Raw genomic sequence first — 16,045 nt, forward strand, 5'->3', positions numbered from 1 at the left:
TTTCTCCATAAATCACAGGCTTTCCTTATATGCATGACTTGGCATTTAGTCCAATCAGATCCATTTGCATCCAGTAACATAGGACTTCTTAGCTACATCCCTGTGGATCAGTATCTGTGAGGAACATTTCATTAAGGACCTGAGCAGATAGACGGATTGTCTAGACAGTCCTCACGCACCTCCTATAGAGTCTTCTTCTGAATTAGTTTTTGAAATGCATAGCAGATGTGGCACAGAGAAGATAGAGGTGGGAGACACTAGACACCTATTGACACATGTACTACTGGTTTCCACTTTGGCACCTCGGGGCTTTGAAAGCACCCTGCTGGTAGAAGAATGTCAAAACACACACAGTCAATAACAAGAACTCATCAAGCTCACGCTGATGGTGGAATGCTGGCAGTCAAACACAGTGAGGAAGCCCTGGGAGGCTCTGATAACATGGCTCCCTCATAAGACCCTGAAGGCTATCTCTTTGACACGATACCTTCCTCAGCTCCACATGTGCTCTTAATAAGCAGGGCTTTCCCACAGGCCTGGTTTGGCTGGGGCTAAGCTAAGTTGGAACTGTGACGAGCACAGTGACAGGGCTTCGAATGGAGGCTCAAGTGACATTGTGGTAACATGGAAATGCCAACATCCAGGATTTTTTTGTTGTCACAGGCTCAGAGCTGGGTGGATCTGGGGGGACTGCAGGCAAATAGCAGTTACACTGTTGAGCTGCAGGCTGTCACATACTGGGGACAAGTGCGACTAAAGAGTTCCAAGGCCTCGCTCCACTTCAGTACCACCCAGAGTAACGAATCAGGTAAGCATGACCGCTTTGGATAATATACACTTGTTCATTCAGCTGTCAAACATGTAATGTTACTTAAGCCATGCTAGCGGTATGGCACTAGGAATTGCAATGTCAGTCTGCTTGTCGGTTGGTCTACCACTTTGGTCCAGACTGAAATATTATAATAAATACTGGCTGGGTTGGCATTGTGTACAGGCATTAATGGTACCCAGATGATGAATCCTAATAATCCACTGAGTTTTCATCTAGTACCACCATGACATTTTAGGGGAAATTTCTCACCAATTATGGGGTATATTTTTGGTACAGACAGTCATGCCTCCCACTCAGGGTGAATTATAATCACTCAGCGACCCCTAAGTTTTCATCTAGCGCCATCATCAGGCCAGGTTTTAAGTTATGCACTTTCAGGGCAAAAAATTGCAAAACTAATGTCATCCCTGTGTCCTTTGTTGCACATTTATGTTTATGTCAGTTAGCAAATGTTATCATGCTAACATACTAAACCAAGGTGATTAATATGATAAACATTATACTTGCTGAATATCAGTACATTTGTATTGTGAGCATGGTACCTCAAAGTAGTGCTGTGCCTAAGTACAGCATCCCAGAGCCGAAGGCAACCAAAAATCAACTAGCTTGGCAGTTGCTATTAACATTAAGTCATGCAACTACCTGAAATAGAAATGTAAAAAAAAACCTGGATGGAGCTGCAGTTTTGTGATTGCACATCCATATGGGGCTAACAAAATTCAATTTTCTTTGTCTATGTTTTCGTAAATTACTAAGAGTCTTCAGGCAAACAATCATCATGAGAAATGCAAAAAAGCAGGGATGGCCAAGGTACGCTGACAGCACATCTGCATTTATTTGGAGCTGCAGCATGTTTAGGAAGCACAGACCAAGCCTCAGTGCTATGAATGTGTATATTTTAAGCATGTGTGGCTCTACAGGGAATTGAACCTCTAACCTTGGCAGTGGTAGCGTGTACCCATCGAGTTACACCACATATATGCATAAAGGGCATGTTGTAACTGCTGTGATCTTAAAAAGAAATAATTGTGTGTTTCTGTTACCATGTTGAAGAGTTTGCCAGTATTGTGTCTTACAACAGAAAACATTTTTCCTTTCTCTTCCCTGTGAAATTAGTGCTCAAGTCAAAGAAAGAGGAGATATCCCCTCTTGGTTCAACCTTGGCCAAACGCCCTTCTGGCCCTCTAGAGGTAGGCACGCCCTTCTACCAGGATGGCCAGCTACAGGTCCGTGTCTACTGGAAGAACCGGGGAGGTATGCATGATATTGTATTGATTTATTGCTTTGTTAGAATCCAATTAGCACCCCATTATGTCCATCAATCACCATGACTCATGTAAACCATGATAAAGGGTTATGGCTGGTTTTCAGTTACTCAAACAATGAAAGATTCCTCTAAGAAATGTGGTATGTGATGCTCCAAATGAAATAAATGAAACAATGTGTCTTTGTGAGTCCTGGGTAATGTGAGTGCTGGGGAAATTGGTGTAAACCTGCACATGGACTGGTAGAGCGGAGCCACTGTTTAGTAAAGAACAATAAACACACAGAGCCGGAGCCGTGCGATGGGGTTTATTGACAGCTGTATTTAATAGATCCTCGCCCTCGCATTAGTGTTGCAGCGGTCCATTTTGTTTTACAAGACCTGATGTCATAGAGAAGAGAAATGGTCGTGGGTTGCAGCACTGCAAGGGGTTAAAGCCTATAGGAATGCCTGTCCCAGCGGCATCCATTCCCCAACCCTTCTGTTAATACCAGAGTGGAAATATTGAAACCTTGAAAGCAATGCTCTCAGGGTAACCTGTCAAGTCCCATTCACTGGTCTATGTTATGTTACTAATATATGTCATCGCCCAAGCCAAACTCCACATCTTAGAGTCAAGAATGCAAACCCTGGCTGAAGGAGAGGCCTAGTGAGACACCAACTGCTGAATCAGAGAGCGAGAGAGAGGAGGGGGGTGGCATTGGCCCAGAACTGTTAGCAAGGTTGGCCTGGACTCAGAGAGCTGAGTGATGCTGACGGGGATCAAGCATGGCTGGGGAATCACAGTGTTGCAGAGCAGAGTTAATCTCGGTCCTGCTTCTTTTTCTGTCTCTTGTTTGCAGTCCTGGTCTGCAGTATATGTGCCACTGCCACTCATTAGTCTGAAGAATGACCCTGTCTTTGACTCTGACAACCTGTGTTTCACTACTGTAAACATACAGACATACAGATGGCCTGGAGAGTTGGAGTCTCTGGACATCTGGTTTGTGTGACAGAGAGAAGGGGACAGGTTAACTGAACCATGATTAAACTCTCACTCATTGTCTCCGTGATCCAAAGCAGCCCAGCCTCTGGGTTGTCTCCAGCAGACGAAAGAGAACCTTACTGTCCACCAGCTCAGATAATATATCGCTGTCTGCCCAGCACCCAGACAATAGGCAGCGGTCCGGCGGTGGCGGCACATCTAAGGCTCGCTTCCAGTCTTGATTTATCGAACACCACTGAGGCTCTGTTCTCTACCTGATTTTCATGTCCCATTTCTTGTTTTACATACTACTTCCCCTCTCCGTTAGACCCCGGCTAAGCATATCTTGTTTATTTTTTCCCAGATTTCCTGGTTCCCTGTAATTCCTCTCTTCTGCTTCCAAAGAGCTCAAGGGCTCCAAGTGCCAGATCTGTGTCTAAGCCTTCAAAGGACCCCTTTTATCTCCCCACTACAACCCAGGCCGCTGCCGAGGGGCGAACATAGCATAACTTAATTATTAATCGTAGAAGTATTTCACATATCCAAGCGACACAGTCGAATGAATAATGAATCTAGTAACATAAGATGAGGGTGATGGGCAGATAAACACTGATGATGAGCTCATGAGGAGCTACTGTACAGTAATGAAGCAAATGGTGCTACAGCTGAGAGAGCTAGTGTGTCCAACATGAGCATTAGAAATCTTTTAAGTTGAAGTAGAAAAGTTTTCCAAGTTTTGGTCGGGAATCAAGCCTTCATCTTACAAACGGAAAGGTTTAGGAAACAGGAAAATTATATTTAATAGGCATCATGCAAAGATAAGGAAGGAAGCTTTCAAGTTTTACATTTTCAGAGACCGATAAGTTATCATGGGCATCAATGATGGAAATATTGATATGATTTCAGATAGTGTATGTATTAATTTGTGATACCAATTGTTTAATCATTTCAGCCTGTCAGCCTTGTCTTTTGATATATGATTCTTGCGACTACTGTGTACTCCTATGCCACTACATTTCAGTTTTAGAAGTAGAAGGACATTAGTTATATATTTTTTATGATATTAACCTTACATTATTAACCTTGACCTGCTACTACATTTACATTGCTTCTTCTCAGTGCATCAGTCATATTGTTATTTTTGGTTGAGCTGTTTAATAAGAAAAGCTGAAAATCGTCACATTTGAGAAGCAAGAACGAACACAAGTTTTTAATCGTTGTTTCATGAACGACTTGAAAGGTTAATCACATATCATTGTCGCTAACTTGTCATCTGTCATCTACTGATTGATTCATCGACTAATCATTTTGGCATATAATATGATGATATAAATGACGTAATAATAAACCAATTACACCTTTCTTTAATATACATCTAGGTACATTATAACAATGCCATACTTGTACTAAAATTCTGTAAATACAGGATTTGTACATGCTATTTTAACTTCAGCCACTGATATCTTATCTGTCACATGTTTCAGACCCTGCAGTGAGTCGTTACCATGTCCAGTGGATGACGGAGTACTGCAGCCACAATGAGACACGAGGACCAGAGAAATCTGTCACACAGGTTAGTCCAGCAACCGTTTTTACATCCTCCAACTAAGAATCCGGTCAAAGAGGGCAGAGCACAGAGCTGTGGCTTGATCAGCAGCTCTGTGCTATGCAAAGCACGTGCCTAGCCTTTTGTCTGATGCTTAGAGAGGACAGCTCCTCTAAAGAAAACAACTCCAGCAAGTGAACCCGAGGCCCTGTTGTGTTGGATTTGCACTGAGCAAATCGCTGGCTGTTGTTTTGAAAATTATGAGTCAGTCGTGTGGTCAGGCATGTGGTGTGTTGGCCAATAAAAGGCATTTACTTAAACAATGTTTCCCGGAATGGATAATCATTCACCTTCAACGGCCTCAGTCATGCTTCTGCATTCTGGGGCTTCTTCTAGGGTGCATCAGGGTTTGTGTAGGGGTTGTGAGGGTCTTGGGGCGGGGAGTGTTAACTGTTTGGGTTCAGGCTGATACAGGATGGCAGAAGCCTGGCAATCAGCACATTCTTTGGGGACCAGGACTCTGGTTGCTAGGAAATATACATCAATTTTCTGTAGATCACTGGGAAAGATTCCAGGCTTGTGCTTTTATGTGAGCACAGCGTCTCATTCACTTTTAATCAAAGCTATTTCATATCAGAGGGAATATACACACACCCTTTCTCAAGGGATTGCCTATCAATGTAGAGTCTCTTTATTACAAATGTAAGATCTAAATTCACTAGACAGTGGGATTTTCCTTTTTTGTTTCCTCAAAAAGATAGCAAAGGTGTTTTTTTGTTTTCTTTTTTTTCATTGAGATAGATGATTCAAGTTTGTCATGAGTGTTAGGTGTAATGCTGCTGCACAGAATTCATTCGCATGGATTTACAGGCCATTCTCATTTCAAATTACACATGAAGCCACTTTGGTTGCTCAATTTTAATTTAAGTTCTTGTGTTTATGCAACATTTGAAAGCTATAAAACTCAACAATATTGCAGTTTTGAAAAGAGAAATAGTCTTCTAAACCCTACCATGTGAATGTTCAGAGTGCTCCTGTGATGTGTGGCATGTTCCAAAGGCCTGAGTGGGAATGTGATCTGCCCTGGTGCTGTGTATTTAATTATCTCTGAAGCTACATGGGACCTGACCTGGGTGACATGTCAAAGTCATCAGGGCTGAATAATGTGTTTCTTGGCTCAGGAGAACTACATCAACCTCCCGGGCCTGCTGTTCTCCTGCAAGTACAAAGTCACAGTTCACATGCTGAAGTCCAAGAGACGCTCCAAGGACGAGAGCACCACCTTCCTCACCCCATCCTGTGCTACCATCCGGAGCAAGACTCACAAACACATCCCCTGCCCAGGGGAAGGAGGCAAGTATTCAGCTGTTTGACACATAAAGGGCATTTTAAAATCAATCTGCATTAGTGTGATTACTGTAAGCAGACACCGCAGCATGTTATACAGTAGATATAATGATGGGAAAAAATCTATAGTATGGTATAGTTCAATATTTTTGGAAACACACTTATTGGCTTTTTTGCGGAGAGTTAGATGAGAGGATTGATATCTCTCTTGTGTCTGTATGGTAACAATGAAGCCATTAGTTAATGTGGCTTTCTAGTATTTGTGTCAAGGCAGTGATCTCCTTTTGATAAATAAAGATGTCAAAAGATGGAATTAGGACACCTGCAATATGTTGGAATGTGCTGTAATCTCTATGGTGACGCATATGCAGTGGCTTATACAGATTCACAATTTCAGTACCAGACACGGGCCTGACTTGAATAACCAGTAATGCAAAATAACAATAAGTCCCAATTCTCGGATAGGGGTCAAGTGGTTACAGTTAAGTTTAAGATGGAAAACAGTTACTATATCCTAAGGTTTGCAGTACTGGACCATATAAACATTGTCTTGGGTCTGAATCAAAATAGAAGCAGAACAGAACTTGCTATAACTCATGGATGCACAATGCTAACAATGTTATGCTATAGCAGCTAGCTCAGCGTGTAGTAGCTTATCTCTGAATAGAAGTTAGTTTAGCTTTAGTTAGCAATTAGCTTCAGTTGTCAATGCAAAGAACTAGATTAAGCCATGCTATAAGCTAAAATAGCTAAATAAATCATTTCATGGGATAAAGGACAAACACAGTAAATTAAATGCATGTGGCTATTTGACAGCAACCAAACAACATAGTCACCCACTGTAAGGGGAAAAGATCTAAAACATCTACTATACAATGATGGTTCTCTGGTCACATCCACACAAAAAACAGCAGTTACAGTAAAGAGTAAACTTAAACTACACACAAATGTCAAAATGTATTAGAGTCAGCACAAACAATTGCAAGGAAAATCAACTCATCATTATCTTAACACCTTAATAATGCTAATGGTACTTCAAACACAGCACTATTAAAGCAACAGATTGATTAACTTCTACACATCATGTTCACATTACCCTGCAGACTCATAGAGACGATAAAAAGGCAATGTCTTTTATAACTGAGAAACCTATTCAACCTATATAGGACAACAATATCTTAACACAACAGAATACAACCAAAAACAACCCAGACAGAGCTTTCAGCAAAGCCACACAGTCACAAGCAATCACATTCATACTGATAATCAGCACAGCATCACTGACTTTGCATTGATGGTGTTGGCAGCCAAAACAATTCAAATTACCCTGTGCTGAGATTTTCCAAAGAAATCAGTCAGAAGAAGGCATAGCAATGTGTTAAACAGGACAATAATGCTCTCTACGCTCTGTGAGAGACTCTGGTAACATGAGCCTTGTTTGAGGAGGAGGTTTTTTGTTTAGTTTTTTTATTTGGTCTTAAGGACTGTGTGTTTTTCCAAATAAGTTAATATGTGTCTGGCCTGTGAATATGTGTTTCTTTGCCAATCCAAAACAATGAGTTTATAGATATTTCCCAAGTGAGGTTGTAGGCAGTTTACTAGAGTAAGACCCAGGAGTGAATTACATGAAGGCTATCCATTTTTAGTCCTGTGTAGTTTAGATCTATTTTGGATTTCTTTTGTCTTAATCTGCATGGCATTTGTGAGAAAATGTTAGAGTTGTAGCACTTATGTTCTCCATTTCATGGTGTAAGAGTTTATCTAGGTTTGTTTTTTTTAATTCAGTACAGAAAGGCAAGGCAAAATAATCTCCAAATTGTTTTGCAATCGATGCAGCTGTACTGCCAGGTAGAATAAGTGGAGCATTACTCATGATCTTCTTTTTATCCCCTTATGTATCTCTCTAATTCTTTGATGTTGATGTTTTTTGTGTTTTTGGACCTTTAAATTCATTTTGACTCAGAATCTTAGGAATGTCAGACCCCGTGGTCTTACAGATCTGGGATGAGAAAATAACTTTTAACTGATGTAGGGGATCAAGTAAGCTAGTGGTGTCTTTCTGTGAATGTAACAGATTAAAGCAGCAACAATTTTCACAAAACAACATAAAACACACACACTACATTCAATGCAACTGGAGTTAATAAATTGTGAATTAAATAGCTGTGGTAAATTGTGGATCCATCACTGCAAACTTTTCAACCATTAGCTTGTTCGCTATTTTTTGTACCCAGCTCTGCACTACTCAGGAGCATCCCAGATTAAATCTGGGTTTTTTCAGAGCTCCTATTAAAATTCAGTGTTATTACAATCCTTTTTACCGCTCATTAATTCGTTGATGACTATCATTCAAAATTTTCTTTTTCTGAGTTTTGTCAGATGGAGCACAGGGTATTAAAAAGGTAATGAAAACATTAAATCTTTTTTACTCACCCGGTGCTGTGCCTCCAGCCGTATTAAAACCCTGTTTGTGACACTGGTTTGATTTATGAAAAATGAAACTCTCTAATCAAGTCTCCATTGTCTTACAAGAGAGCACTTATTCTGGGCCCAGGAATTGAACATACAGAATGCTTAAAGTTCACATAGAATCTTCCCACTTTACACAGACTTTCAACTAATACGAGAAGATTCCCTGCAAGGACATATCTTATCTTTCAGCTAGGTTCAATGAAGTATACCAAACATATATATATATGATTCAGTTTTTCAATTCAATTAATTTGTACTGAATGAGCTCTATGAGCATCATAAATGACCCTGACCTACCAGAGACTAGACTTCTCAGTACACAACTTCAGCATCTCAGTAAATTTCCACCACGGTTAGTGAGCTGTGTAAGTGCTTGTGGGTGGATTTTGTTACATTTGGTGAGAGCCAGGCTGTTGCCTTTAGCTACATAGCTAGCGTACAGGCATTAAGTTTCAATCTTCTCATATAACTCTCTCCAAAAAAGCAAATAAGCGTTTTTTCCCTAAATGTCAAGCTTTTCCTTTAACATCACCACCCTGACTGAGACCACCTTTTTCCTAACAGCTACCGGGCTTCCGAAAGTTTTGGCCAAGCCAGAGAATCTTACGGCTTCCTTTTCCATCAATGAGGGAAACATTACTGGCAGCTTCCTGTGGCGTGTGTCCAAGGTGATGCCCCATCAGCGAATCACAGGCTTTCAAGTCACCTGGGCTGAGATCACTACAGAGAGCCGGCAAAACAGCCTGCCCAACAGCATCATCTCCCAGTCCCAGATCCTGCCTCCAGTAAGTCTATTATTTGGATTACAACAGGAATTGGTGGTTTTAATGTTTTAGCTCCTGAAATAGCCATACAGGATTGGCTGGTTTCAAATGTTGCAGATTGTTTCAACATGACACAGGGGGCTTTGCACTGTCACATACAGTCAGTCTATAGTCCTGTGCTGTAGGGAAAAGAAGTTTTATCTTCAGCGTTTCATTTCACAGCATCTGTCAGAGGTGAGGGTGATTTGAGGATAACACTGTTATGGCCTCTTTGCATGAATCTTGTGATAAGCTCTGGTGTGTAGACAGACATGGGGATAGATCTCAGGAAGGGTTCCGTCTTGCTTGAAGTTCCCCTCCTCTACCTTTTCATCTGCCTTCACGTCTTCCTCTTTCATCCTCGGTGAGAGCTCTGAAGAAGCCGCTCTTTGACATAATCTGCTCCATCAACAACACGTTCCGCCTATCTGCACCTCCCAGCCTCTGGAGCTCGACTATAAATAAAACCACCCACCGCACACTCTATCAGGCTGACTGCAAAGAAGAGAGAGACAGCAAGCCTTATGAAAACAAAGTGTTTGTTTTTGTCTGTGGCTTGTGCAAAGACAGCTACACTCACACAATGCAATGTCTCTCTTTCCTCATTTGGCAGGATCATAATTTGCTCGTAGTGTCCAACCTGCGACCATCCACTTACTACAGACTGGAGGTACAAGTAATAACAACTGGAGGGGAAGGTCCCGCCACTGTCAAGACCTTCCAGACCCCAAACATATTACCAGTCATTCAACACCGTAAGTCACTGTCTGTTATTGCTATGTCAGCTTACTCAAGAAATGTGTGAGCTGAAAATGAATTAGCTCAGTTTAAATCTGGTGGATTTATAGTTTAGTAACATATTTGGTGCCACATCATGCTCTGCAATATGAGATCTTATTTTTTGGACTATCTGTGGAGGATTTGTTTGGAGTGTCACTGCTCTGTCCTTTATAGCGTACTGTAGATCTTCCCTTCATCCTTTAAGCAGCTGAAATCATTATTTTTATATTAACAATGGATCCACAGTGAGTTATAACACTCTCTAAGCTCTGTGGAAAATGTTAGTATGTTTCAGCTCATTGTTTTGATTTCACTGCTACAGCTTCACTGTTTTGGTTCAGTCTCAGCACCCTCATCAATCAATCTAAAAATGGTACCTCCCCACCATCAAATGACAAGCTGGTGAACACAGTGGGCCATTTAGCAAGTACAAAGTCAGATATTTAGTTCAATAATTGGCAGAGAGCAAAACAGAGGTAAAATGAGCATTCATATCATATTTAAATTCATCAGGTGGGCAAAAATATGACTAAATGAATGCTAGATTTGCTCTGTTTGCTGGAAATCAGCAACTGATTGTTAAAAAACTCAACATTTAAACTTTTTTTTAGCACAATGATATATCAGTGTTGTTTACAAATCGTTTCCACTTCCTTTGAGTGCCCAAAAAAATCTGTTTTTGAATCTGGTTGAATCTGAATAATAGGATTGCAAAAGCATAGCAGCTTTAAGAAGATATGCTTTGCTTCTGCCACATGACTTTATTGGAGGCATTTTCCTGGAAAAGTCCCACTTAAAATAGGATGCGTAGCACATTTATACTGGGTGGAAAAATGTAGTCAATTATTGCAAGGAGTTTCTGAGTCGGCATACAATGGATCTCTGATCATGTGTGTTTTCTAGGGCCCAGACTCCGGCAGCACCACTCTCATCACCAGAAGCCGTCAGTAGAGAGACACTGAGCTGCAAATGGAGGCAAACCCAATAGGGAGAAGTACCAGTGGCTCTCTGCTCCTGTCTGTCAGAGAAGGAATGTGTGGAACCAAACAGAAACACAGCACACCAGACCACGAACTGAACCCCCTGCGCGTGAAATATGGGTCCTCTTCCTCCCAGGCTCCACTATACATCAGCTATTCCTTCTTAACCCCTCTGACTGATATGTCACCGGACGGGTTGGTCTGTACAGTTGAATTTTTACTGCAAGGTCCCATATTCTGCATAATGTTAGTAAACAGATCCACAACTCATCAGGAAGTTTTAATAGTCCAGGCAAAAGTGTGATTCAAGAATCCCAAAAAGTTGTTGTGATCCAGCAATCGTTGTAAGCAGCAAAACGGTATTATAACAATTTCAACTTGATTTGATAAACAGAACATGCAACACAAGTTGAACTGAATGTGACACAGTTCATTTAAAGAAAAAACTTGCAACTTAATTGAAGATGGTTGAACACGGATGATGGGAAACAGCATAGAACTGTAAAAGTAGAAATTGATCTATTTATTTTGTGTTACTCATTAAAGAGGCGCTTAGGCATACAGTCAGTACTGATGGATAATGTAACTTAAGTCATTGTTGTCTAACTCAGAATATTTCACATAGTATGTTGCATGTAGTACATTTGATTTTTGAGCTGTAAATGAATTACAATTACTTGCTTCAAATTGAAAGCTTGTAATGGTTTTGCATGACAACCGTTAGCATTCTGTTGGCATGAAATGATGTCTGTGTTACCTCTTTTCAATATGTTAGCAATATTTCATTAACAGATTAACAAAGAATTATATTGGGAGTAATATGTAATGTTTATTAATGAAATTATAACGTGTGGAAATGATGAATTGTACATGTTCTTGGCTGTAGAAATATTTGTCGTGGAACAGTCAGTGAATGTCTATATTTATTTATGTGTGTATTACAAAGTTTGGTTTGGATGTGTGTGGATGTGTATGTTTTTCTGTGTTTTAGTCTCAAATTTTTTGAACCTACAAAAAAAATCTTGTAAAGTCGTTTTGTAAAAATGGAATTGTAAATACAGTCTTATGTTACATGTTATTTTTCCATGGTAGAAACTGTACAAACTGCTAAGTAATAAAATAATCCTTAACCAGTTTCCTTTGCTGTTTGTTTAATTGAAGCTGCTGTGAGCAGTAAATAGACATGTTTCTCCTCCCAGTGCTGAACTATTTGGCAGTTACTTTTGCTTATTTTGGCTGTTAAACCCAACATGGCAGACTGTGTACAGCATATTCACTGATCGGTCCAGGAGCCTGAGACATGCGCTCTGCAAGTCCAAATAAACAGGTCATCTAGCTCAGCAGTCCCGAGTGAATTACCATTGCAGAGGTCGGGCACCCCTCAACATAATGCTCTGCCTCTCAGAGCACTTGTGTGTTTGAAAAGCGTTAAATCCCTCCTGTGCCTTTCATTCCCATAAAATGAAAAGTGGAAATGTTTAAAAGAAAATGAAGCTAGACGTGCAACTCTGAGAATTAAGCCATGTGTATGAGTTTAGTGTTAAAAAGCTATTTAGTTATTTGTGTATGTCAGAAAACAACTTTTTCTTTAGCAAACATTATCCTGTAAGGTATGAATGCTGAATAGTTCAGTGGTACTTTTACACATTTTATATATTTTAATGAGTGTATCCAGACAAGTCAACTTATATTACTCTCTCCTGAGAAGTTCAGCCTAAAGACAACTTTTCAGTTGGATAAAGGGTTTATATACACCAGGTTTATATGATGTGTGACCGTTTCCTTTACATTACATTACTTAAGTTAATTTTCCAGATGCTTCTCTCCAAAGTGACTTACAAGAAGTGCATTCAACCTCCACAGGAACTAGAACAGTTGTTAAAAATGTGACTTTTACTGCGCTATTGAACATCACTATCTCTTCCAGTTTGTGGTGCATGAGTTTCTTAAAGGGAAGTTTGATGGTTATTCAAGTATGTTAGAGGAACACTTTATTCACCTCCTTTAAATGGGCCATTATACTGTAGCATTCAGAGAACAGAGTTGTCTGTGCATGACTTCAAAAGGCACTTCTTGTTTAGTCTTTGTGGTAAACCCTGCATGTGATTAATCTGCTAGTGTATTTAAATTGATATTATTTCAGTGAAGATTGAATACATCATGAATTCTGTCCAGGATTCAATCTAAACTGGCCAAATTAGACATATTTCCAATAATCAGCTCCATCCATCCAGTTTCTCTATCACTTATCCTGTAGGAGGCTATGGTGGAGGTGGAGCCAATTTCAGCTGACATTGGACATTGGGAGATGGGGTGCACCTTAGACAGTTTGCCAATCACAGGGCTAACATATAATATAGAGACAAGCATCTAACCTGCTTGTTTTTAGTCCGTGCAGACATGGGGAGAACACACAGACTACACTGGGTTTGATCCCAGAACCCTCAGACCTCTCTTGCTGAGAGATGACAGTGCTAACCACTGCACCACAGTGCCGCCCAGAGATCTGCTCTGCCAAGGTTACTCAGTCAAGAATGGCAAAAGTCATCCATATACCAAGAATAACTTTTATTCAAGCCAAATGTAAGCCCCAAAGGACAAAAGACTGGTGCATTGCAGTAGAACAAACAAACAAGCAATAGTAATCAATTTACATTTTTGCTAGCTTTTCCAACCATTGCAGTTATGTGCTGTCCAGCCTCAAATCAATGCACTGTCATTCATTTTTACACAGCCATGTTCTTGCTTCAGATTTAAATTCTACTTGTCTTAACCTTTGATAAAAGTTTAATCACTGTTCTGAGATTACTAAATATCATTGCAGTGTGCTTGTGGCATTCTGCTGTTAGAGGTTAACCTCAGTTAATTCAGTGTTGCAAATATGAGCTTGTTAAATCAATCTTGGACTGTATTGTTTGTGTGTGTATGAAAAGGGCAGTGATTGAATATTTGTGTGTGTGTGTGTGTGTGTATATGTTCCTGTTTTTCTATATGATGTTGTTTGCCAGATGTTTATATTTCTGGTTGCAGTCTGTTCTCATCGCTGGTCTCAACAAATTATTCTGAACCCTTGTTTTCACACACTCAGCCTCTACAGTCAGTCAATGCTTCGCCACTCACTTCTCAGGGATGTTGTTTATGTACAGTTCTATTATGTCACAGGAGATTAGTTCCTCTTGGTCTGTGCACACTAATCCCTCTCTCTTTTCTAGGAGCCGGGCCAGTGTTTAGCCAAGGCTCCTTTCTGTGTGAGCCAGCCCAGCCCCTCTCCCTTTCAGGCCGTCACAGTCCCTCTCCACACACACCAAATACCATGGCCCTCAAGTGTGAAAACCTCAAAACAAAAGGGCCTCCAGCCTCCTTTGAGGCATGTTGCAAGACGTCCAAGTCTCAGAGGACATAAAAGAAAGAAAAAAAATGCAACAGCTAAATAATAGGCCAGTCGTCAGTACAAAAGCTTTGTCTCTGATGGTACAAGGCCAGTGAGGGCTTATTCACTTTGCATGACATTACATCCCTATTGTGAAAGTTAGGCAAAGGATATTGCTTTCAAATTGAAACACATATTTTCTGAAAACAATATTATTCATTTGGCTCTTTGAGTAATCACAGTCAGTTAAATATTTGCCTGTCTTCTGGTTGACATTAGCCCTTATTTTATTAGAAATGAGAATGACACAGTGAGTCCTTTCAGCAGAGCATAACAAAGATAGGCTGTTTCTCCCACACATTTCCTCTGACCCTTTAGCACCCGTTCTGCAGATTAACATCTCAATGAGCCATGCATCACTATTTATCAAATGTAAGCCACTTTTATGGGTCATCATACCATAGCTGACAGAGAAACTGTAACATTACTCCTTAAGGGATGAGTGGAATTTGAGTTTTGATGATAGGTACAATCCTAGCTTGACTTTGAAGTATGAAGCAGAAAAATAAAACGGATGGACTTTACTCTCTCTTTTTAGATGACATCGATCGTAACCTGAACGATTTGAAAGCTCCAAATTTTACTCTGAAGTGAGTCTCAGGTCAGTGAGATCATCGAGCAGAGCCAGACCTTCTCTCCAGATTACTACCACATGGACTATGTCCATTTGCTTTGGTACTCTTTCAATATGATGAGATGGAATATATTGTCTGTGAGATTGATGAAAAATAACCAGAGTGTTTCCCCCCTCCATTAGGAGAGGCAATGTAGCTTTAATGCTGTGGTACGGTGAGAAATCTGACCTTGCCCTGGGCAGTGGCGTGTTTCTGGTTAGGCTCTGGTGAGTGGGACCAGGCAGGGGACACATGAAAGGCTCTCTCTTTCAGGCCGCAAAGATGTTCAGTCTAAGTCTAATGAAGACCAGAACACATGGACAGACCTGAGAACATGCATGCCACACATTACACAAGAGCCAGAGCTACAACACTGTTGACAGGCGTAGTATTTTTCTCCTGTTCTTTAAAGGTTGACAAAGAGAAACACTAGATAAGCACTTGTGTGTGTGTACTGTGATTAAAAAAACAGTCCTACTGGGGCATTGAAGTAAAAACATTGACACATCCAAAGATGGGAAAGATAATGTGTTTGTTTTATCTGCCTTTCATTTTAGTAACAATTTCCTTTGCCTCTGTGGCTCCATGGGGAACCTGGTTTGCTAGACTCTGTGCCAGGAAAAGCTTCTGTGGTGTATATTTTGGATGATATGGAAGATGTGCCATCTTGTACTGAGCTGTCGTACCACAGTCACACAACAGCTGAATCCTTTAATGTACACCAAGTTACCAGTTTATTGAGTACACCTGTGCAATCAAACGCAGGCCAATATAATAAGTCCAATTTCATTTTTGTATACAGTTTGTTAGAGAGGTGCAGGTGCTGATTCAATTTCATGGTCTTTTTAGAGTAGTTATAGTTCAAATATATTGGACTTCATTATAGGGAGAGATATTTTTAATGTTTAGATGGGGGGTATAATCAGTGGTGGAAGATGTGCTCAAAATTGTATTATGTACAAAAGTGTTATCGACAAAATGTACTAGGATGGTATTTTCAAGTCAAGTCAATT

The 16,045-nt window shown here is 40.4% G+C and overlaps 1 protein-coding gene across 1 annotated transcript in view; it reads left to right on the forward strand.

Annotated features, from left to right (window-relative positions):
• LOC128367978 (anosmin-1) overlaps positions 1-11,298 on the forward strand; it is a 39,698-nt gene extending 28,400 nt beyond the window's left edge. The window contains exons 8-14 of the mRNA XM_053328692.1: positions 664-808; positions 1,949-2,086; positions 4,545-4,633; positions 5,788-5,959; positions 8,990-9,210; positions 9,842-9,983; positions 10,912-11,298. Coding sequence (XP_053184667.1) covers positions 664-808; positions 1,949-2,086; positions 4,545-4,633; positions 5,788-5,959; positions 8,990-9,210; positions 9,842-9,983; positions 10,912-10,970 — 966 coding nt within the window. The 3' untranslated portion in view covers positions 10,971-11,298. The remainder of the gene's footprint in view (positions 1-663; positions 809-1,948; positions 2,087-4,544; positions 4,634-5,787; positions 5,960-8,989; positions 9,211-9,841; positions 9,984-10,911) is intronic.
• The last annotated feature ends 4,747 nt before the right edge of the window (positions 11,299-16,045 follow it).

The sequence above is a fragment of the Scomber japonicus genome, chromosome 11, assembly GCF_027409825.1.
Source record: "Scomber japonicus isolate fScoJap1 chromosome 11, fScoJap1.pri, whole genome shotgun sequence".
Taxonomy (NCBI): domain Eukaryota; kingdom Metazoa; phylum Chordata; class Actinopteri; order Scombriformes; family Scombridae; genus Scomber; species Scomber japonicus.